The sequence below is a fragment of the Cynocephalus volans genome, chromosome 15, assembly GCF_027409185.1.
Source record: "Cynocephalus volans isolate mCynVol1 chromosome 15, mCynVol1.pri, whole genome shotgun sequence".
Lineage (NCBI taxonomy): Eukaryota > Metazoa > Chordata > Mammalia > Dermoptera > Cynocephalidae > Cynocephalus > Cynocephalus volans.
Window position 1 is genome coordinate 42,964,199 of NC_084474.1, and position 25,803 is coordinate 42,990,001.

A 25,803-nucleotide genomic window follows, 5' to 3' on the forward strand; every position below is an offset into this window, starting at 1 on the left:
TGATTATAGGACAATTAATGGTGTTTAGTTTTAATGAATGGAAAGTTAGAAAGAACATGTAAAATAATAAAAGTTTTCTAAAAGATGTAATGGCCAAAAATCTTGGGGAAATGAATCAAATCATCACTGTTTTTTTTAATTATAAGTCTTTCTCCATGAAATTAGAGATTTACTGAAATTAATACATTTAGGATTAAAAGATGGTATGACAGTATTAGGAATCACAGTGAAAATTTTAGAAAAATATTTTGAATCATTATGTACTTTAACCAAAATTTAAGTGAGATTATAATCATGGAGTAAATAATGTTGCTTAAAAACTGTTGATATCTTTTAAGGTAGATGTTTTCTATTGATTTTACTTAAAGAATAGCCACAGGAACTGTTAAATGTATGAAATAGTTTAAAATAAATTTTTCATTGGCGAGAATAAAAAGATGGACTTTTTTATTTTTATTTTTTTTTTCTTGCTCACTAAATTCTTTTTTGGGGGGGATTTTTAAAAAAATTTTATTTTATTTTGGCAATATACAGTGTGGTTGATTATTGTGGCCGATTACTGAAACCTCCCTCTCCCCCCTACCTCCCAACAATGTCCTTTCTGTTTGCTTGTCTTATCGACTTCAAGGGATTGAAATTGTTGTGTCTTCCTCCCCCCTCCCCAGATTGTTTGTGTATTTATTTATTTATTTTTAGTTCCCACCAATAAGTGAGAACATGTGGTATTTCTCTTTCTGTGCCTGACTTGTTTCCCTTAATATAATTCTCTCTAGGTTCACCCAAGTCATTGTAAATGGCAGTATTTCATTCTTTTTTATAGCAGAATAGTATTCCATTGTGTAGAAATAACAGATTTTCCGTATCCACTCAAATGATGATGGACATTTGGGCTGGTTCCAACTCTTAGCTATTGTAAAGAGTGCTGCGATGAACATTGGGGAACAGGTATACCTTCGACTTGATGATTTCCATTCCTCTAGGTATATTCCCAGCAGTGGGATAGCTGGGTCATATGGTAGATCTATCTGCAATTGTTTGAGGAACCTCCATACCATTTTCCATAGAGGCTGCACCATTTTGCAGTCCCACCAACAATGGATGAGAGTTCCTTTTTCTCTGCAACCTCACCAGCATTTATCGTTCAGACTCTTTTGGATTTTAGCCATCCTAACTGGGGTTAGATGGTATCTCAGTGTAGTTTTGATTTGCATTTCCCAGATGCTGAGTGATGTTGATTATTTTTTCATATGTCTGTTGGCCATTTGTATATCTTCCTTAGAGAAATGCCTACTTAGCTCTTTTGCTCATTTTTTAATTGGGTTACTTGTTTTTTTGTTATTGTAAAGTTGTTTCAGTTCCTTGTATATTCTGGATAATAATCCTTTGTCAGATGTATATTTTGCAAATATTATCTCCGACTCTGTTGGTTGTCTTTAAACTCTGTTAATTGTTTCTTTTGCTGTGCAGAAGCTTTTTAGTTTGATATAATCCCATTTGTTTATTTTTCCTTTGGTTGCCTATGCTTTTCGGGTCATATTCATGAAGTCTGTGTCCAGTCCGACTTCCTGAAGTGTTTCTCCTATGTTTTCTTTAAGAAGTTTTAATGATTCAGGATGTATACTTAATTCTTTAATCCATTTTGAGTTGATTTTAGTATATGGTGAGAGGTATGTGTCTAGTTTCATTATCCTGCATATTGATATCCAGTTATCCAAGCACCATTTGCTGAAGAGGCAGTCTCTTCCCCAGTGTATATGCTTGGTGTCTTTTTCAAAGATCAGATGGCTGTAGGTGTATGGGTTGATTTCTGGATTCTCTATTCTATTCCATTGATCAGTGTGTCTGTTTTTATGCCTGTACCATGCTGTTTTGGTTATTATAGCTTTGTAGTATAGTTTAAAGTCAGGTAGTGTTATGCCTCCAGCTTTATTTTTTTTGCTCAGCATTGCTTTGGCTATGCGTGGTCTTTTATTATTCCATAGAAATGTCTGAATAGTGTTTTTCCATTTCTGAGAAAAATGCCATTGGAATTTTGATGGGGATTGCATTGAATTTGTATATCACTTTGGATAGTATGGACATTTTCACAATGTTGATTCTTCTAATCCAAGATCATGTGATATCTTTCCATCTTCTTGTGTCCTCTCTAATTTCTCTCAGCAGTGGTTTGTAGTTCTTATTATAGAGATTTTTCACCTCCTTGGTTAACTCAGTTTCTAAGTATTTTATTTTTTTGGTGGCTATTGTAAATGGGCCAGCTTTCTTGATTTCACTTTCTGCATATTCACTATTGGAGAATAGACATGCTAATGATTTTTGTGTGTTGATTTTGTATCCTGTTACTGTGCTGAAATCATTTATCAACTCCAAGAGTTTCTTTGTAGAGGCTTTAGGCTGTTTGATGTATAGGAACATGTCATCTGCAAACAGGGACAGATTGACTTCATCTTTACAATCTCGATGCCCTTTATTTCCTTCTCTTCTCTGATTGCTCTGGCTAGTACTTCCAACACTATGTTGAATAGGGTTGGTAAGAGTGGGCATCCTTGTCTAGTTCCTGTTCTTAAAGGAAAAGCTTTCAGCTTTTCCCCATGCAAGATGATATTGGCAGTGGGTTTATCATATTTAGCTTTAATTATGTTGAAATACTTTCCATCTATACCTAAGTTATAGGGAGTCTTTGTCATGAATGAGTGTTGCATTTTATTAAATGCTCATTCAGCATCTTTATAGATGATCATATGGTCCCTGTGTTTGATTTTATTGATGTGGTGTATCACATTTATTGATTTGCATATGTTGAACCAACCTTGCATCCCTGGGATGAATCCCACTTGATTGTGGTGTATAATTTTGCATATGTGTTGCTGTATTCTGTTAGCTTTTATTTTATTGAGGATTTTTACATCTATATTCATCAAGGATATGGGCCTGTAGTTTTCTTTTTTAGTTGTATCTTTACCTGGTAAATTTGTTGATTTCCTGTTTGATTTCTTCTTGGGCCCATATGTCATTAAGTAGAATGCTGTTTAATTTCCGTGTGTTTTTATAGTTTCCAGAATTTCATTTGTTATTGATTTCTAATTTTAATCTATTGTGGTCTGAAAAAAACCCATGGGAAAATTACAATTTCTTAGAATTTGTTGCGACTTGATTTGTGACCTAACATGTGATCTATCCTGGAGAATGATCCAGGTGCTGATGAGAAGAATGAATATTCTGAGGTTGTTGGATGGAATGTTCTGTAGATATCTGCCAAGTCCAATTGGTCTAGTGTGTTGTTTAGATCTTGTGATTCTCTGCTGATTCTTTGCCTTGATGATCTGTCCAATGTTCATAGTGGGGTGTTCAGGTCCCTTGCTATTATGGTATTAGTGTTTATTTCCTTCTTTAGGTCTAATAGAGTTTGCTTTATAAATTTGGCTGCTCCTACAGTGGGTGCATATATATTTGTGATTATTATGTCTTCTTGATGGCTCAATCCTTTTATCATTATGTCGTGGCCCTCATTATCTCTTTTTATGGTTTTTAGCTTAAAGTCCATTTTATCAGACATAGAATTGCTACTCCAGCTCATTTTTCATTTCTGTTTGCATGGTAAATCTTTTTCCATCCTTTCACTCTTAGTCTATGTGAGTCTTTTTGGGTGAGGTGGGTCTCTTAAAGGCAGCATATAGTTGGGTCCTCCTTTTTAATCCAGTCAGCTAGTCTGTGTCTTTTGATTGGGGAATTTAAGCCTTTTACATTTATAGTTGTTATTGAAAAGTGTTGATTTACTCCTAGCATTTTATTGATTTTTGTTTGGATGTCTTAAGTGTCTTTTGTTCCTTTCTTTATGATTTACTGTTTGTCTTCTGTATTTGTTTTTTTCTTGGGGTGGTAGATAAACTTTTCTTTTCCTGTCTTCATTGTTAGAACTTTTATTTTTCTAGTGGGTTTTGATTTTTCTTGGGTTTTTATGGCAGTGGTAGTTATTTTTCAGGTACCAAACCCAGTACTCCCTTGAGAATTTCTTGTAAGGCTGGTCGTGTGGTAGTGAAATCCCACAGTTTTTGTTTGTCTGAGAAATATACCTTTGGCCCTTCATTTCTGAAGCATGGCCTTGTGGGGTAGAGTATTCTTGGCTGGGAATCTTTGTCTTTTAGTATTTTGAATATATCATCCCATTCCTTTCTGGCTTTTAGGGTTTTTGATGAAAAGTGTGATGTTAGTCTGATTGGGGCTCCCTTATAGGTGATTTGATGCTTCTCTCTTCCAGCTTTTAAGATTCTCTCTTTGTCTTTGAGTTTTGCCAATTTGACTATACATGTCTTGGAGAAGACATTTTTGGGTTGAATACATTTGGGGATCTTTGAGCTTCCTGTATCTGAAGATCTGTGTCTTTTCCAATAACTGGGAAGTTTTCTTTTCTTCTTTTTTTTTTTTTTTGACCAGTAAGGGGATCGTAACCCTTGGCTTGTTGTCAGCCACACCGCGCTCAGCCAGTGAGCGCACCAGCCATCCCTATATAGGATCCGAACCCGCGTCCTCAGCACTCCCTGTGCCACTGCGCTCCCAGTGCTGCACTCTCCTGAGTGAGCCACACGGTCGGCCCTAACTGGGAAGTTTTCTGCCACTCTTTTGTTGAATATGTTTTCAGTGCAATCTCCTTTTTCCTTCCCTTCTGGAATACCCATGACTCAGATATTTGAGTGCTTAAGTTTGTCTGATATCTCTCTCAGATTTTCTTCAATGCCTTTAATTTTTTTTTGTTTTTTTTTTTGTCTGCCTGTGTTATTTCAAACAGCCCATCTTCAAGGTCAGAAGTTCTCTCTTCTGCTTCTGCTATCTTGCTGGTTAAACTCTGTTTTTTTTTTTTTTTTATTTCATTGAATGAATTCTTCAGCTTGGCATGCTCTACTACATTCTTTTTCAGGGCATTGAATTCCTTGTACATTTCTTCTTTCAGGTCCTGTATACTTTTCCTCGTTTGATCATGTTGTCTATCTGAGTTTTCTTGTATCTCATTTAGTTTCCTTCGAGTTATCACTGGAATTTCCTTGTCAGACATTTCAAGGGCTTCTTGTTCTACAGCATTTGGAGCTTGAGAGTTATTACCCTTCGGTGGTGTACTTTCTTGATTTTTCATATTTCTGGTATCTTTCCTTTGATGTTTGTCATTGTGGCAGGGGATTTCACAGTCCAGTGGTTTGACACTATTGTCTGGCTAGGATGCTGCTGGGGCTGCCAATTTCATATGGCTGCCTTGGTTTCTGCTCAGTTGCCCACTAGTGCCTTGGGTGTGTGGTCACCTCAGGTCATGGGCCTCTCCAAGGAGGCACATCACTGGTCAGCATGCACATCCGTCCTGTGCTCAGGATGGAGTCAGGCAGCGGCGCCGGGGCCTGCCTGCTGGGTTGTGCACTGGTACCGCAGGGCACGTGGTCTCTGTGGATCTTCCACTTTTCTGGCTGGGCACCTCTCTGATTGGCACACACTTGGCCGGGCTGGGGATGGAGTCAGGCAGTGGTGGTGAGGCTTACCTGCTGGGTCTAAAGATTGACTTTAATAGACAACTATTCATGATACTTAGTAATATTGAAAATAATTACTATGGAGAAACCAATAACTATAAAGCTGAAGTTATTATTTATGTGGGATTCTGTCAAGATTACTGGCTTATATTAACACTCTTGAAAAACCAATTCATCTGGTTATCGAGAGATATATTTTAAAATCAGTAAATAGAGGAGAATCCCCCTAGTGTTTGTACTTAAGAACAGTTATTTTTCTAAGAGTTTTCTGAGATTCTTTTTACCTTTGTTTTAACAGACCAGAAGGGCTTTTGGTAATGATTTTTAAATGCTCAGTGGTATATAATTTGGGGTCAGGAAAACCATATTCTTGTATTCTTTGTGTGTTGTAGGTGCTTCCATTTACTTTTAGAGGTAGAAACTTCTTAGCCCTACCTAGGGCATAAGTTCCATAAAACTTTCTTCAGGTGTTTGCTGGCTTCCTCGACATTTCAAAGCTATTTGTTCCTCCCTACCCCTAGCAGGGCTGACTCTAACACGCATACTCTCTTAACCTAAAATATAGCCTAATCTGATAAATTAGCATATGCATTAATCAGCACCGTAGGTAATTTTCAACCAATATAGCATTTACTTCTCAGTTCTATTCTAAAGTTCATTCAGGAACAAAATATTTATTGCTGTATGATAGTCTGAAATAGATGTAGTTCATTCATTCTTTTAGATGAACTGACATTTATCCTTGGATTACACTGGCAAATTCCATACTCATATACCCAGATGTCATCATTCTGTTATACCCATATAAAAGTGATTTTTAAGTCTTTAGAAGTAGTCTGTTATGTCCTAGAATAGGGTATACTAATAATGTGCTTTGTGAAAATCATAGTTGTGTTTTTACTATGGTGTTTTCTCTTTGAGAACTTCTGAGAGAAATATATTTATTGTTATTGATACTTCTTTTAGTTGCTAAGTCCAGTGATTGATCATAATTCCCACTGTGCATTGGCTGTTAGAAAGCTTAGGGGCATTTTTATGAGTCTTTTAAAACTATTTGACTTAAAATATGTATGGTATTATTTTGGTAATATTGTAAATCATTAAAATGTTTTGAAAGTAAGAAAAATGCAGCAAAAATTGTCATTTACCCAGTATTACCTCCTTGTAAATGCATCAAATTGCACAGAATATATTTTATAATTTAATTTTATTCTCGCCTTCATCTGTTTTTCTTACTTATATTTCTTCATTTTACTTCTTCATTAAGTTTTATGCAACATTGTTTGTATTTTTGTAAGCTTACAAAACAAATCCTTTTAAATAACAAGTAGAGTTCAAATGAATGAATAAAATCATTTATTGAAAAAAATCAAAGGCTTTGACTTCAAATGTATGTTATGGATATCAACGAACATTTTTGAGATAAATTTTCTTAGCGATTTTTTTATGTGTAGAAGAAAACCTATATAAAAAGATTAACAATCGGTTTTAAGGTTATTAAAAATGATCATTACTACTTTGCAAAATTATAAATTCTCTGTTTATGCAGTATATGCAAGTATTTACTGTAACTGTTTTTAAAGTAACTTGATATTTCTGTGAGTATGATAGATCAATTCTTAATTTGATCATTGTTTTTTTCCCTCTGTCACTGGCTTGAAGGAGAGGATCAGTTTTCAAAGACTGCAATGTTTTCAGTTTACCTTAACGGTAGTCCTATGACCAGACATCTCAAGCCAGGTTGATTTAATTAGCAATGTCTTCTAGAAAGATCTACCCCAGAAGAAACTCAGCATCTGGTAAACGTCATTTGTGAACAATTTGATTTATTGCGGTCTCTGCAACTTCACTCTCTTTTTGTCTCTTACAAACATTCTCCTGATACCTCTCTGTATTAGTATGTTTTCTGTCACTTATGACAGAATACCTGAAACTAGGTAATTTATAAAGAAATAACATGTATTTCTTATAGTTTTGGAGGCTGGAGAATCCTCTGCCTAAGAGATGTATGTGGTAAGGGTCTTCTTCTGGGTGGAAACTCTCTACAGAGTCCCATGGTGATGCAGGTGACCACATGATGATGATGGCATGAACTCCTTCATACTCTCTCCTTATAAAGCCACCAGTCTACCTGCATGACAACCTGTTAAACCATTAACCCAGTACTCCACGAATGAATTAATCCATTCATGAGGGCACAGTCCTCCCAATCCAATCATTTCTTAAAGGCCCCACCTTCCACCACCATACTGGAGGTTAAATTCCAACGTAAGCTTGGGGGGACATTTAAGCTATAGCACTCTCCAGTTTGTGTTTTACTTTTTCTATGAAAGCTTTCATTCATTCCTATGATTCAACTTTAATTTAAGAGCTTCTGATTCCAAAACTCATAGGTTTTTAGCCCACACTTCAGGTCTACATTAATGTAATTGAACTGCTGCTTGATATCTCCTCTTTAAAATCCTGCTGACATGTTGGGGGGTAAAAACGTAAAAAAGCAAACTTCTCATAATGAAAGCATTAAGGTCTTTCACTGCAGATACCTCAGTAGTACTAATATTTTCCTTTTGAAAATCTTAAACCCATGTAATTTTCTTTAACTATTCCTTGTCTTTCTGTGTAAATTGAGTTGTATCATATGAATTCAGCTTTTATTTTTAAAATGCATTTTCTGTCTTTCCTTCTCAGTATCAATACCTAGTTCAGGCTTCCATTGACTGCATACATAAATTACTTTAATAGATTTTTAACTGGTTTCTCTTCCTCTTATTTATCCGCAGAAAAATTGTCCAATGTATCATTGCATTATTTGTCCTTTTTCTGAGCCTAAGTAAAATATATTATAGAGGGTTAGGAAATATTTAAAAAACACCCAAATAAGGAAAAACAAATATCCATTAATCCCATTAATTTAAGATAGCCATTATATCATTTTCACATATATTTCTCTAGTTTTAATTGTGTGCATTTTTTCCAATTGAAATCATTTGTAATTTTGGTTCCTACTTTATATTTAATATACCAGAAGCTTTTCTTGGCTCACTAATATTCCTGTAAGCTCCACTTTTTAATAGTTGCATTTTTTGCCAAATGGACATGTTATTATTTACTTGATCAATCTCTTTTTAAACAATTTTAGATGTTTCTGTATCATAAATAGTGTGGCCCTGAATATCTTCTTTCACTAATTTTTACTTTTACTTTGGATTATTTATGACATATTTTAAAAATTAAAAGCAATGAATTAAAGAATATGGATAATTTTTTGTCTCTTGATACATGTCAACAAATTATCAGAATGTTTTAGTTCTTTGTTACATTAAGAATGCCAGTATTGTCTGATCCTAAATTTAAATCTTTGGTAATTTAAGTATTGAAAATTATACCTTATTTTAAAAATAGGCATTTTTAAAATTCAGATTGAACATTTGATAACCGGTAATTTGAAACATATTTACAGTTTTTAATGGCACTCCTAAGTATGCTTCTAAATGGATTTTTTTAATAAACTGGGTGATTCACTACTCCTCATTGAAGACCATGAAGTAACTTCATGTTACCTGATTTTGTTTCTTGTTCATGCTATTTCCAATAAAGGTTGAGCATCCCTAATCTGAAAATCTGAAATCCAGAATCTAAAACTTTTTAAGCACTGACAGAATGCCGCAAGTAAAAAATTTCACACCTGATCTCATGTGATGGGTCACAGTCAAAACACAGACACACAGTGCACAGTTTATTCAGCATCCCAAGTGAAAAAAATGCTCCCAGCCTCTGTCAGCTGTGATATATCTTTTCTGTTCATGACCATATTTTCCCATGCAAGCACATCCACAAAGGGTAATACATTGACATGTGTGCAGGCCGGACACACCAGTGGCAGGTTCCCCATGATACTCCAGATGGGGCCAACACCTACATGCATTGCTCATTGAGGTTTTTGTTTGTTTGTTTATTCTCTGCTCTGTGGTATAAAGGTATAAAGATGTTGAGAATGTCAGTCAGGACTGAAGATACCCCTATGGGTAACAGTGATAAGAAAAAGAGGAAACATTTATTTTTATCTATAGCACAGAAAGCCAGACTGTTAGAGAAACTGAATAGCAGTGTATAGCTTACAGAAAAGTGTGGTTTTGAAATGATCACCATACATGACCAAACAAACAGAATGATGAACTGTTGAAGTTCTATGCCAAAAGTTATAAACAGAAGATATGAAAAATAGAAAAACTACATAAAGCTAAAAATGAAGATCTTAATCATGTACTGAAAGAGTGGATCTGTCAGTGTCACAATACACATAGGCTGCTTAATGGTATGCTGATTATGAAACAAGCAAAAATCTATCACTATGAACTAAAAATTGAACTGTGGATATTCAACAGGCTGGTTGCAAAAATTTAAGAAAAGACACAGCATTAAATTTTTAAAGATTTGTGATAATGTAACATCTGCTGATCATAAAGTTTTTAACTTGTTCATTCCTTGACCAATAGTGAAATGCTGTAATGATTCTGAATCAAGGTAATCATGATAATAGTAATAATGGAGATAATGTTAACATGGCAGAAAAAGTGCCTGCAGACAAGATGGTGAAAAGTGTGATGGGCATTTTAAAGGACTAGAGCAGTGTCCATTCATAACAGAACAAGAAATGGTGTCACTTTATAAAATCAGAGAGACATGTATGACAAAAACTGTTGTTAATGAAGAAATGAAGAAAAAAAGAAAAAAAGGAAGGTACAATAATCATAATAATTCATTGAATTTTCAAAAGGAGAAAACAGAACTGAGGCTACTAGAGGTGGGAAATGGGGAGGGGGCAGGGGGCTAGCAAGAAATTGGTAAAAGGCCACAAAAAATGATTGCATTGTGTAATGTTGAGTATGCTAATTATTCTGATTGAGCATCGCATATTACACACAGATACTGATATTCAGTGCTATACCCCACAGATATGTATATACCCCATGATTATGTTTCAAAAAAAAATTTTGTTAAAAAAAAAAAAGGCTGATGACTCCAGAGGAAACATTTTAAAAGGCATTTTAGCAGAATTTCTCCTCATCCTTGGAGGACCCATTTCTGGTTCCTCAACTGCTTCTCATGTTTCTTCTCACCTAAGAAAATAAAATACAGTGTACAGTAACCTTTTAATTAAAACCTGGCGTTGTAGATGGAGACTGAAAGCCTGCCATTATTTATTGTTTCTGGTGTTTAAAAACTGATACAGGTGTTCTGATGATGTTACTGTGATACTTAGTTACTCTGAACACATTATTTTCATTATATTAATGATATATTATATTTTTACTAAGTACTTATGTGTGAATAAGTGTAAGAAAATGATTGCTCATTAGTAGCATGTAAATTCAGAGTAAGAAATGGTGGTGATGCCAATCAACCACAGATTTATCCATATGAATGGCTGAGATAGTGACACCTTTACTTTCCGATAGTTCAATGTATACAATCTTTGTTTCATGCAAAAAAATTATTAAAAATTTTGTATAAAATTACCTTCAGGCTATGTGTATCAGGTATATATAAAACATATAAAACATAAATGAATTTTATCTTTAGACTTGGGTCGCATCCCAAGATATCTCATGGTGCATATGCAAATATTCCAAAATCTGAAAAAGTTCAAAATCTGAAGCATTTCCAGTACCAAACATTTCGGATAAAGGACGCCTAACATGTGCTATAAATGCTTTATTACCTCTATATTTGTCAGTCAAAATTTTACCTACATTTTAAGATCCAGCATAAGTGCCATCCTTTTCATGAAGTTGTTCCAGATCCTCCCCATCAGACAAAACTTATTTCTTCTTTGGAAATTCTTATCATTTTATGTACTTATTCAAGAACATTTGCCTTGTGATGCCTTTTATTGTAATTATATGCTTAGTGACTTCTAATAGAACAGTAACTTTTATTTTGGCAACAGGAAATATCAATATTGAGAGGCTATTTCAACAGAAGGTCTGTGCTCAAAATGAAATGTAATAAATTTTTTACATGCTTTCCCGTCAGCTTTATGATAATATTTGCATTTAGTTTTTTAATCAAATAAATATCTGGTTTTATTTGTAGATTGTCTTCCACAAGTTATAGCAATATTCTTAGAAAGGTTATTACACTGTGCCTTAAAATAACTACTCCTGGCATCAAAACGGAGGCAAAATTGGCCCTAAGAATGACAGACCCATCTTCAAAGATTCCTTAGTATAACAAAAGCCATGAAAAATCCATTTATTACTTTTGTTATGTTATCTTTGGGGTCATTTAGACCTTATAAAGAAGATTCCATAGATTAAACTATTTGGATTAAAATTTATATAACTTTCTAATAGTTTTCTAGGTTTTCATTAATGGGCTGAGAACAAAATAGACCATCAAAGGATTTTATCTCATTCCTCAACAGACAAAATTAAAGAAAAAATAAAAAGAGTTTATCTTCAAATATTTTATAAGATTCTTTGGATGGAAATACAATAGGGGATTATTAATTAAGCTTTCATTCATTCAGCAGTGTTTGTTAAATGCATAAAATAATCCAAGCAATGTGCTGTGTGCTGGAGAGATACTGAGAGCAAAGTCAGAAGTTCCTTTTCTCAAGAGGCTGCAAGCTATTGGCAGGGTCTGAAAAATGCAGAGAGCCATGACAGAAATTCCGTGAAGAAAGATCCCAGAGGAGGGGTGTTAATTAGGATGGATGGAGGCAGGATGAAGGTCCAGAAAGGCTTCCCTGACAGATAGATAACACTTAAACTCAATTTTGTAGGCCAAGGAGGGATTAGCCAGCTGACAATATGACCTTATTCATCCAATCGGAGCTCTTTAAAACATTTAAATCCTTCTAGAATGGTTGATTTTAGCTGAAGTTCTGTGCACCAGAGTAGGATATCTTTAGCAATGAATTCACAAACATGTTTGCTTTAATCAAACTGTGTTAGGCCTTTAATCTTTTGAAAACTCACCACCAAAAATGATTAATTAAACTTTCCCTTATTAGTTTTTTTAATGCCTTTTGAATGTCTTTTATTCACCTAATAGAAGTGTGGTTAAGAGATATAAAATATGAGGACGTGAGCTAGGAGATTTCTTTAAATCCTCATGAAAATATTTCTTTTGACTTTTCATGTAATAGAGGTTAGCTACATAAATAGTTTTATGAAACATTTCTTACCAGCTTGATTTTGATTAATTCCTTTACTTTTGCAAATCTGAGAATCAATATTTAATAGCTCTGTAACTATTTTAGAAGGATATTTTCTTATCTTCTAATTTTCTTTAGATATTTGCATTATTTTTTTTTTTAATTTACTTGAAATAGTTTTACGTATTTTGAAAATTTGAATTAGAGTTTATGCTATTTGTTTATTCTTATTGGTTAAAAATTTCAAAAGGTTATATTTATCTTGCATTATTATTATTATATAATGTTTATACCATATATTTTTTCTCACAGTTCATAAATTTGACACCACTTTGTGATGTGTCAGTAATATTTTAATTTTTCTTTGAGAGCTTAACTTTACTGCAATTGTTTTTTTTTCCCCCCTGACAATTTTTATAGTGTTTAAATAATCTGTCTATATATTGTAGGGCCAATTTAAAATATTCCTTAAATCCTATCTGAGAGCTTCTGTTAATTCAGTTTGTGCTATGTTTTATACTTTTCTCTGGATTCTTCATCTTTAACTCCATTTGTGATGTTAACCTTTTTTGTTTAAATAAGGATTATTTTTCTTTTTTCTCTCCAAATACTTATGCAGAAGTCATCCCGAATTTCATCTCACTCTCGATATATATCTCTGAAAGTTCTTTCAAATTTCTACTATAATAATTTTGGTAGATTTGGGAATAAACCAGGTACCTGAATTATTAGGAAATAATTGAGGGTCAACTTCTGAACTCTGTTACAAATAGCAAGAATTCCTTCAATCCTCACTGAGGTCCTTTATAAGATCTATAAAACTAACACACACACACACACACACACACACACACACACACACACACACGTATATATTTATATATATATACTTGTATATATTTATATATATGTATATACTTGTATATATTTTTATATATATTTACTTTTATATTTATATATATATAATATATTGCATAAATATATGTATAACATACTGCACGCACAGGGTGTGTGCAGTATGTTTGTGGGTTTGTGTGCATGTGTGTACCCTTCAGATATTGGAATATATTTGAAAACTTCCAGAAGTTAACGTACTCTGTGTCTTTTGGCAAGTCAGTTAATCATTCTGAGCCTTGATTTCTTCATCTGAAAAACAAAATAATAATATATGACTTTCAAGGTTATTAGGATAATTAGTGTTTGAACACCTAGCCCAGTGTGTGGCAAATATCTGATGCTCAGCATGTGATATTTACTCATCATAGCAAGTTTGGTATATTCCAAATCTAGTTTAAGATCTAAGAATATTAACCTGTATTTTATGGAGAAAGTCTAAGTAAAGAAATAGTTACAGATCTAATCAAGCACTATTTTGCTATATCATTAACAGTGTCCTTTTTGATAAGTTCTATTTAAGTTGGATGCCATTCTCTTAAAAACAACTAACTATACTACCAAATCTGTTTCTAGACTTGTTTTTATCATATGAAGTTTATGTCCTAAACACATATTCATAGGCATACTTATATTGACATTTATTTTTTAACTTTTTAAATAAATATATGTTACTTTGAAATGTCCTTTTTTTTTTTTTTTTTTTTTTACTTAAAATATGCTGTCTAGGTCACACGTATGCCCTTAATTTATCGTAATTAAAAGGTTATCCCTATAGTATCTATATCTACATTATCTATAGAGAATGACTGAGCTACATAGATTTACAAAGACTAGCATAGTAATCTGGAGCTGCCACTGGCTGTGTTCAAATACTGGCTCTACCACTGCTGGCTCTCTGAGTTTGGGAAGGACATTTAATTTCTCACTGCCTTCAGTTTCCTCTGTTACAAAGTTGGAGTAATCATAGTACCTGACTAAAAGGTTGCTAAGAGAATAAAAAGAGTTACTATATGTATTATGTTAGAACAGTTTCTAATATGATCAAACAAAGAAAGGGATCAAAGCATACTTGCTGTCATCTTATGGACACTCTTTTGTTTTCCCAGTTATTTCCCCACTACATTTGCATCATATTCCATTCTATTAATATATCATAGCATAGGGCAATTCACCCCTATACACTTCAGAGTTTTTTCTAGAATTCAATATTTATTTTTGGTCCTTTTCCAAAGGTAAAATTTAAATGCAGTTACAGTGACGTGCATATGTATACATGAAGTGTATCATTTGATGAGTTTTGACAAATACTGTCACCCAAATTCCTAACAAGCTGTAGAACTTTACTATCACCCCGAAAGATCTCTTCATGTTTCTTCCCAGTCAGTCTCTGGCCCACCTCCCAGAGGCAGTTGCTCTCTGTTTTATTTCCTTTTTTCCACTATAAACTAATTTTGTATGAAGCGTTTAGAACTTTGTAATGAAATCAGAGAGCATGCATCCTCTTGTGAATGCTTCCTTTCGATCAGCATAATGCTTTTAACCACGTCACATGAATCAGTACTTCACTTTTTCTTATGGCTGAGTAGTATTCCTTTGTACGGACAGACCAGAACTTCTTGGCACATTTTCTTCTGGGTGGACACAGGAGCTGTTTCCGACCTTTGGCTATCATGATAACACTGCTAGTAACATTCTTGTACAAGACCTTTTTGGACATCTACTTTCATTTCTTCTGAGTAAAACCTAAGTGCTGAATGTTAGATTATGCTTCATGTTATAAGAAACTGCCAGGCATCCTAACAGAGGAATTGAATAATTTTACACTCCACCAACAATATATGAGAATTCTAGTTGCTTCATATACATGCCAATATTTGATTATTTCATTAAAAAATTATTTTTGGTTATTTCAGTCCCTCCCGCCCTGTTCCTAAATAAATGCACTTATTTAAAATTCTGATCTGTGTAAGTAAAGGTGATTCTTATTTTTTTCCTTGTACTCTTTCAGTAATTTTAATTTTGAAAAAAATGTTTTTAGCAATAAGTTGAGCCCTTACTTAATGAAGTTTAAAATAAATAGCTAAAATGTTATGCAAATACTTGTCAATGTTATACAAATGATTACAGTACTTATAGTATGGGATAAAATTTCAGAGACTTTATTACATAAAGATGCAAAGTATCCTGTATCCCAAACCAATTAGTGCAGAGATAATGTCGAGCTTAGAACTACATGACTTTACCGTGAATACAAAATGAATGCCACATTGGGACTATATCCAGGACATCCTCCTGCTTTCTAGACTTAGCACTTGATCCATCTATAGTAACTTATTTTGAAAAGTAAGAATAATGGATATCCTTTTAATGTTATTGACCTAATATTAGTACAAATATTTTCTTTTACAATACAGTTCCTCCTTTGCCATTTCAAAACATAGCATCATCTTTATGTATAGTGAATTAGAAGTTTCCAGAATTGCTTAATTTAAATTTTTGTTGTAAGTATAATTTGAGGGTTGATGAGATATTTTCTGACCTAAATACTTTTTCATGAATCTCAAATTCTCCAAATTAGTTTAATACATTAAGGGCCTCTTTAATGTTATAGATGTTTCTACTATGTAAATGTGAACATTAATGAATTATAAGCAGAGATTATTTAGGAAAATTCATTGTTACTGGGCAAAAGCTGAAAGAATAAAATGCTTTTTATTACAGGATCAGAGGAATTATATTCATTACTAAGATGAACATATTTTCTTGGAGCATGATACTTATAGTTAATGACTTCCCATTCAACACCTGTGTCCTAATTATTACATATATGTTAGGTGCTGATGTTCAAATAAACTGTAAGGCAGAGATAACTGTGAAATTGTTTTAGCACGTGATAATAATTATCAATCCTGACGTAGACATTTGTACATAATAATGCGATATTTCTGTATCATTTCCAGTTTATTTAAACTTAGATTTTCAGACCACATAGCATTACATTTGAATGGTAAATTTCTGAAAGTTATTTTATCTGAATCTACTTTACTTGCAAACTTCCATTCTTTAAATATAGTTATTGAAATCGATGCTTCACATAGGGGTAATATTCTCTGTTACAGTGTGACTATATGTTGGTAACAGATGGATCAATTATGCTTAGAGTTAAGTAAAATACCAACAATATCCACACAGAAATTGTGTTCATTTTGGGGTAATAGAGAACTAAAGGGCAACATTTTAAACAAATTTTGGGATTTATTTTCAGTAAAAAACGTGAAGTTGTGAGATAAGTGGTTTAAAGATGTCAGGCTGAGGCCTCTGAGATTCCTCTCAGCTTTTTCGTTTAGTTGCAGGATGCCCGTCCCAGCACCAGTATCCTATCCCTGTTTTAGGAAGCAAGGAAAAAGAGATGGTGTCTGTATTTGGAAAGCAAAAATTCTAATATTTTATTTATCAGAATGATGTCACATGGCTGCACATGTAAGAGTATCTGTGAAACGTAATTTTTAACATGGCACATGCAACATCCAATAAAATCGTGGTTATGTTAGTAAAGGAAAAGGAGAGCATTCACTTTGGGTTGGCAACTAGCAGACTTTGCAAGAAAATGGTTTCACATAATGTATCTCTTCCCACACATTTTATTGTATGTTAAGAAGAGCCAGTTAACTCTATATAAAAAGAGAAATAAATGTATATATTGAAATATGAGGGTACTTCAAAAAGTTCATGGAATAATTGTATTATCTTGATTTTACCATAAACTTTTTGAAGTATCCTCATATACCTTTTCCAAAACTGCTTTTTCCCCTATGTAATTGGTCAAAATTATTACTAGTCTTACAGAGTTTTATCATCCCTGATATTTACTGTGTGGTTACTGTCATATAGTGCTCATAGCCCTCACCTGATAGCTGTTTAAAAGCAATGTTGCTGCAGTGCCCTCGCCACACAGATCAGATGCTCAAAATGAGTGGTGTTGTGCTACCCAGAAAGGGATCTATTTTAAGCTCAGGTGTCCAAGCAAAAACAATCTTTGCTTTAAAGAGGAGTGAAAATCATTCTCCCGTGATCACTGCAGTTTCCAGCAAGCTTGTAAGCAAAGGGTACGAAAAGATCTCTCAGCATTCGAGTAATTTGCTTCAATTCTATAAAGTAATGTAAACAATTGAGAAATGGAGAAAGACCCCAGGCCCTGCTTCTTCAAAAGAAAAGGCTTCAGTAGAGCTGGAACTGATTTAAGTCACATTCAAAATGCTCAGAAGTAAATACACCTGCCTCATCTACAAGCACGCAGCTGAACTTTAGGAATTGGAGTAGGATGACAGATTGTTGAAACTTACAATGTGGAGAAGGACAAATAATGGAAAAACTCTTCTTTCCAGTAATGATCAGTCACCCTCTCCAAACTGTCTCCTTTATTAAGTCCTATGAGTGATCATCAACATCTACAGGGCAAAGATAAATGAAAACTAATAGTAGGTATATATTGTTACTTTTATAAAATAGGGGAAATGGCATTTTTTTTGGGGGGGGTGGTGGTAAACATTAAAAGATGTTCAAGAGCTTTTCTGGTCCTATTTTCCTCATAATGTCTTAAATCTATTAGTAATGATATGTCGCCATAGGTTTTGCCTAGAAATCATCGGTTCCATGAGAAGATGGGTGACTATATATAATTGTCTGAAAAGAGTATTCCAAATGTCTAGACATGCCTTTCATATTCTTGTTATTTGAGTAAATCATTTGTGAATGCCCAAGTGCTGTATTAAAGTCGTTGGCATAGTATAAACTGAACGAAAGTACAGCAAGTGTAAATATGCTAAACGTCCAGCAAGTGTGATATATGTGTTAGTCGTATCTTTATCAAAGAGTCTGAAAAATAAAGAATAAAGTTTATCTTTTTCTTCCAGTGGTTGGAAATGATGGATTTTATGTAATTCTGAAAGGCCTAGCTCGACCTCGAACAAGAGTGTATAAAAATCTGATTGAAGAAAATGGCTCAACAGTCTCTTTCATACCTCAGAGTTGTCACAACTTTATCAGCCCCAAAGACTCTTCTATTTCTCATTTGTATGCAACTTCATATGACTCAATGGTAAGTGATGAATTTTATTTTTTTTCGTAAACAACAAGCTAACATGATTTTAAGATTTTGTCTCTTCTAGGTATCTGTCTTCCAGATAGACCCAACTATGTTAAGAGTTTCAAAATAGTCAAGATAATATATTCTTTAAAAATATAAATTATATTATTAATATTTAACTTGAAATTTGATTAAAAAATTTTGATGAGCAACGCCTTCAATAGTGTACTGTCAGCTTGCAGGGGTTGTGTGGTGTATTTGATAATTGAGACAAGGTCGGTGTGGCTAGATCACTGAAAAAAGAAGAATGGTAGTTTGAGATGAGGGACAGGGAACAGGTGGTTTGAGGAGGGGAGGGCAGAGGACTGATCATGAAGGGTCTTTAAAATTAAGTCAAGAATGTGTGTTTATCATATTTGTCTCAAGAGCAATGCTAAGGTAATCAATGGGTTGATTGTATCACAATCAGAAATTCTTATGTAAATAAAATATTTTGCCTATAGTAATATTTAAAGACTATCAACTAGTCAAAAAATAAAAGTTCAGTATCTTTCTGGATATCTGGATACTCCACATGGGGGTCAGGTCTAATTTGACTAGAATTGTGGCTAAAATGCCAGTTCTAGATTTAGGGTGGCCAACATGTCCTGAGTAGAAAAGGGTCAAAGGAACTAATTAAAGCCATTATTTGGTATTATGGTTGAAGTCAGAAAAATCTAGTACCAGTATCAGTTCAAGAAGAATGAGCACAGCGAAAAACAGAAAGACAAAGACAGAATAAGATAAGCCCATAAAAGTATGTCCTTATTCATCTCACATAAATGAATAATTTTCTGGTTGTCTTTCTTGGCAAGGATAGAAAATAATTCATTTGCCATATCACTGGCCACATACCATGTACCTGTTGCCTTTTTAATCTGCTGTAGCAAAAACATCACGTTTGGCACAACAGCTGTAATTTGGGCTATTTCTTTGTTGTTGTATTAGTCTGTTTCTACTGCTTACAACATAGTTCACGAAATTAGGTACTTTGTAAGAAAACAAAATTTATTGCTTACAGTTTCAGAAGCGAGGAAGCCCAAAGTCCAGGGAACACATCTGGTGAGAGTCTTGTTTGGTGGTGGCTTTACAGCAATGCAGGGGTCTCACATGGCAGAAAATGGAGGAGAAGAGAGAGAGACTCTCATGTATTCTCACTTTAAAGCCCTCAGAACCATGCCTCTGACTGCCATTGTTAATCCATTCACTAGGGCATGGTCCTACAATCTATTTGCCTCTTCAAGGCCCCGCCTTTCAGTTACCTTAATAGGATTTCCTACCCTCAATAGTTACAGTGGGAATTAAGCTTCCAACATATGAACTTTGGGGGACGGAATTCAATCAATTCACAGTAGTTGTGTAATTCAACCTTCCAGGATTCATTTGCTGTTTTTAAGGGACAAACTCATGAATTAAACGGGAACAAGATGACAACCACTAGCCCTATGTTCTGCATTAGGTCTTTGAGTGCAGCACTAATCTCTGACATTCCATCTGAAACATGATATTGTTTTTGATTTACTGTATTGGCCAGGGTGGAGAGAAGGGTAGAGAGAAATTTCAGAGGCCCGTTAGTGCAATAGCTGTTAATACACAGGCCGAGAAGCAAGTGTGGGGGTTCTGCCAACTACCAAGTTTCCATTCAAGTTGTACATCTATTGGCCATGAAAATTGCTGTGAGGTGTGTCTACAGAGCCGGTGGAGCCATTGTGAACTGGACCTGGACAAAAACTCTATTTTCAATGAATTCTACATAATTCTTTACTGTAGCAGATGGCCATGATGACATTTTATGTACCAAGGTTTTAATGTCACTATCTCAAAATTCAGGGCTCCACATCTTCGCAATCAGGGCCCAGGCATTAGCATAAAATACAAAAAAATATTTGTTAGGGTTGAAAATGCAACTTTCTCTGGAGTTCTGCTATATATATATATGAGATTTCTTTATATGCTGCTAAAAACCCTTGGATTAGATAATTCATCTTAAATTGATGATTGATTTTTCTCAGCCTTTCATTGTTTTGCTCTAGTGCATTGATACTTCCTAGCATCAGTCATCCTATTCCATGGTTCTTATAATTACTTGTGACCCAGCATCTCAAAGGTCTGAGGTAGTGTACCTTCCAGTCCATTCTCTCCTACCAGTACCTCATGCCTTTTCAACACTATTAAAATTTTATCAGTTGTATGATACAGCACGTCAGGGACTATCAGTACTCTAGTGATAGATTCTTATTGCTAGCTGGCTGAAAAGCAGTTCAAGTCAAAAATCCCATTTTTTTCCTACTTTAATGGAATCTTTAAAAAAAAAATAAAAAGAAATCAAGGCAAACAATTTTGTTAACTGTCAGCAACTCCATGGTTTTTGTTGTTAAGTCTGCTGAAAGACAAGTATATTATTATTGACTGAAATTTATTTTGGATTGCTAAACATTTAAATTATCTTTGCCAGTCCTGTCTCTTGTAGAAGTTATGAGCTAGTTGTATTTCTAAAACATGTTGTTCTTTCCCTGATTTTAGAAACCTGCCTTTTTGTGTATTTATATAATGGACGTTTTTCAACCATTACAACTCCCAAAGATTTGTGTCTAGGAGAGAGTTGTGGTTTTACACAAATAGTCAAAGGGTAATATTTTCATGATCATTTCTTTCTTTCTTGATTTGGCCTTTTTTGGGGGGGGGTATTACTTGCTTTTTATTGTGTTGTATCAAAGAACCAAACTACCAAGAAGGAAAAAAAAAAAAGTAATAATCTCTTTAGTCTTCAATTTAACTCTCTAATGGATTTGTAAATACATAGCATCATCTGAATATAATGAACATAACGTGAAAAACATACAGTCTAAGGATCAAATTCATTTTTTCTGAGATAATTTGTAGTTCTGAATAAAAATTGTTAAAGTTGCAAGTATCTGCTGTACTTACTTCCTGCAGGAGACATAAACTGGACAAAAAAATTAGTGCAGTATAAATATACAAAAAAATGCTTATTTTTGCTTTTATTGATATAGAAATAAAGCTAAACAATTTTTCATTGGAGTATTTTATATAAGGAAAGAGAAAAATTATACATTCATATACAGGAGCACCAACTTGATGCTTCTAAGTAGCTTTAAAATATTTAATTTATTTTATTTTTTCTGATTAGTCCCACAACTTTTAAAATTACAGTAATAAAAATATTCAAATCTCTTAGAGACATCTTAGTATTAGTGGTATATGGTAAAATACACAGACACTCTCACATACATTCACATACATTCTCCCATATTTTGTATTTATATACTTCTATATTTAATATATATATAAGCTATGCTTCAATAAAAATATATTTTACTAAAATATGTTTTTGATTTGATAAAATTTGGCAATACTATAAAAGCAAATTACTAAGTTGAGCATCCTCACTAATTGTTAAAAGGACTTTCTAGTTTATTAATAGCTATGTAGAAAAGATCATTGGATAAAAAATGTGTATTCCACAAGCTGAACCTAGTGGGGGTGAAGTTGTAAAATAGCTTTTTTTTTTTCACACCAAAATATTTAAACAAGTTATGTCATATTATTCTTCTACACTCCTTCAATGAAATCTCGATCAAATTCTAGCTCTTAACAAATAGCTTCACTTTTTTAGATATTAAAAGATCCAATCTTGTCTCTATATTAAATTTTCAAACTGTTACGCTTGACAGTTCAGCTTGTGCTCTACTGTGCCATAGAATCCTTCAGTGGGGAGAGGGATTTATATCAGTTTGTTCCCCTTTTCTTACTTTGCATCCTCTTGTACTCACTAGCTGCTTTTTCTGACTCCTCTAGGCCAGGGTCAGGAAGAGAGGGAGGACAGGAATTAAAGGTAAATGCTCTGGGGACCTTCTGTGATTGGACGTCCAAACGCAGGCTATTTTTCTGTCTTGTGTGTTGTTCCTCCTGTAATTCCCTGGTGGGGTGTTGTCTCCTGTAAGGCGCTATTTAATACCACACCCTTGGTCCATGGCTTCAGGCAGTGGAGACCACAGGAATCTCTGTTTGGGTCAACGCCCTCTCTGATAGGTTCTCCAGGGTTATTCCTTTCCCAGACAGTTCACACTGGCTGCTTTTTGTGGGTCCACCCAACTGATGGGGGAAGGACAGACAAGGACCTCATCTCCTCACACTGAGCCCTGGGTAAGTGGGAGGGGGAGGGAGAAAACTTTGGGACTCTGACAATAGTTTCTAAACAGTTCTCTTTCGGTCGTTGCCATCAACTTCCTGACCTCAGTTTACAATCTCTTCAGGTGGAAAATGAGCTAAAGTTCACAAAATTGATTTTACAATCTCTAAATCTCTAAATCCTGTGAACTTTTATCTCTGAAACTCTGAAACAATCAGAAAAGTCACTTCTGTAACACAAAAACTACACAAAACAGTCTTTTACATAAATATCTATATATGATTTTGTATCTACATGTAAATTTAATATCCTAAGACAAGTGGAAAATTTGGTTTCAATTTTGTGTGTAATGGGTATGCATACAACATCCTACATATATATATATATATATATGTATATATATATCAATTTACTTATCTCCACATGAAATCTTACATATAATTTTAATTTTTTCTTGAAACCTAGACCAATTTGGCAAAATCTGTGACATTGCCTCATCCACACACACACACATCAGTTTCATCAAGTTAGTTTAAAGTGAAAAGCTTTTTCAAAATAAATTATGCTACAGATTCACAGTTAAATTGACTACTTTTATTAAATACTCACTATGTAAAAAGTTTTGTGTTAAGTGCTGTGGTGAGTATACAGTACAAACTAGAAATGACTAGAGATGTAGATTTGGAAATTGTCTGCGTAGAAATGTGATCACTCAAAATAAATAAAGTTCTTGAGACAAACAGTATTAAAAAGAAAGAGCTGAATTCAAGGAGAAAATCTTGAGTAAATTACACACAGGGAAAAGGAAAGGAGCCATCAAAGAACTCAGCAAAGGATCAGAGATGTCATATGGTCATAGAAGGCAAGGGAGGGAAAATATCCAAAAGGTGATACAATTAAATCATTATTGCTATTTGAGGCCTTTCCTTTTCCAGTGAGAATGTTAAGTGGAGCCATCAGATTTTCTTGCCTGATTGTATCTTGTGACCCACTGTGAACATTTGTTAGATGGATTGAGAGTATCTAAATGGGAGAAAATAGGTTTTCTTTGAGCAATATAATTTAATAAAGTTAAAACCTTTAACCTGAGAGTTTTCTTTTTTTAGCAAGTTAGCTCATTAATTCTGAAAATAAAACATAATTGGTTTCACTAATTGCACATTAGCCTTTAGCAGGTGGGCTGCTTGTTGCCTTGATAATTCTTAGAAAATTAGTAATGTAGTAATAATAATAATGCTTATTTTGTTCCCACCTTCTGGCTCTTGTAAATATTGAGGCAATGTTATACTATTCATGTTTCTTACAGATTTGGCCTCTTGTCTTGGAATTTTGGTAAGCATGTCTCCAAACAGGCATACAAATCAAGGAACGAACACACACACCAGACAAACACACAATCTATTATCTGACAACATTGTGATGGAACCAGAGGATCACTTAGATGGAACATAAGAAATGATGATTATCCTTAATAGGCGAAACAAAAGTAACTCTTGTTACAAGAACGGGGGAGGCAGAACAGGATTAGCAGGGAGCTAGTCCTGACAGGGAGGACTGTGGCATTCAGAGGAAGAGCAAGTTTGCTGTGGGTCTGTGGCTGGGAAAATGCCAGGGAGTGAAGGAGATTGAGTTATGTCTCTAAGAAGAGGTGTTTGTAGATCAGTGAAGAAGAGAGGCACCATCCCTCTATTTTATAGAATTCCATAGAATGTTACACATAATGAAAGAGCTGCCGGGTACCTTCGCACCCTGCCCACACTGTGTGGCCTTGCTCAGTGGCCCTCGGAGCACCACTTTTAAGAGCACAGGTAATGCAGTCAGATCACAATAGCTCTGGAAACACGGGCAAATTAGACTCTATGCTTCAGGTTCCTCATTTGTAAAAACCAGGTTAATAGTACTCACCTCGTCAATTATTGTTTGTATTAAATGAGATTAAATAAAGCACTTAGAACAATGCCTAGCACATTGTGAGATTTTTTTGCCTATGGTTGTTTTTGATGGCATTTTTATTTTTCATTCCTTCTCTTCTACCAGTTTTTTTTTATCAGGCTCTTGTTATTTCTTGCCAATACATTGCTACAACATTTTATCCCTGTATTTAATCTGCAAACCCCCTATGTTCGTCTTCCACATTTTAACTAGAGTGACTTTTGCAAAAGATGTGATTATGTCACTCCCTTGAATAAGACATTTCAGTCATTTCTAGCCACTTATAAGAAAAAATTCAAATTCTATTGCCATAACTTTCGGGGCCCTTTGTGAATGAGTTCAGCTCCCCGGCGCACCCTTTTTCTAGCCAAGGATGACCTGTAGTTCATAAAGGTTTATATTGTCTCCATCTCTTTACAAATCTTGTTCCCTGCACGCAGAATGACATGCTCCTATTTTTTTTTTTTTTTTTTTTTTTTTTAGCAGTCTCTTCTGCATTCTTAAGGAATTAATCAAGTTTCACTTCCTCTGCAAAAACATTCTCACTTTTCTCTATACGCTTGTATATAGTCCTTGGTTAAACTGTTAGGTTTCCTCATGTGACTTATGTTTTTTCTGGTTTTAGGTTTTGCTCTCATTCGACAGTATACTCATTGAAGCTAGTCTATATTCTTTCTTACACCCCCGTCCATTGGTATTGTGATTCACAACAAACGTCATTTAAAATAAAGGCATGTATGACAGAATGAGTAAAAGAATCAAGTGAATGGATGGAAATATCCTAAGGAGGAAAAAGAACATGGGCAGGGAGAAATAGTATGGAGAGTGAGAAAAACTTTCGGCCCGTTGGACTGAGAAGGCATTTTAGCTTGTGTAGGCAGGTTCGGGCAAGTTTGTAGTTTGTCTTTAGAACCAGCTAAAAGACTGTCTTTTATGAGATCATAGTGAGAAACTATACTAGCCACTTGAAGAGAATGCTAACTTCATAAATTTTAGGAAGATTAATCTGGCATTTGGTGTC

At 34.3% G+C, this 25,803-nt stretch overlaps 1 protein-coding gene across 1 annotated transcript in view; it reads left to right on the top strand.

Moving 5' to 3' along the window:
* Positions 1 to 25,803, top strand: part of CNBD1 (cyclic nucleotide binding domain containing 1) — a 493,815-nt gene that overhangs the window by 295,222 nt on the left and 172,790 nt on the right. The window contains exon 6 of the mRNA XM_063079257.1: positions 18,486 to 18,670. Coding sequence (XP_062935327.1) covers positions 18,486 to 18,670 — 185 coding nt within the window. The remainder of the gene's footprint in view (positions 1 to 18,485; positions 18,671 to 25,803) is intronic.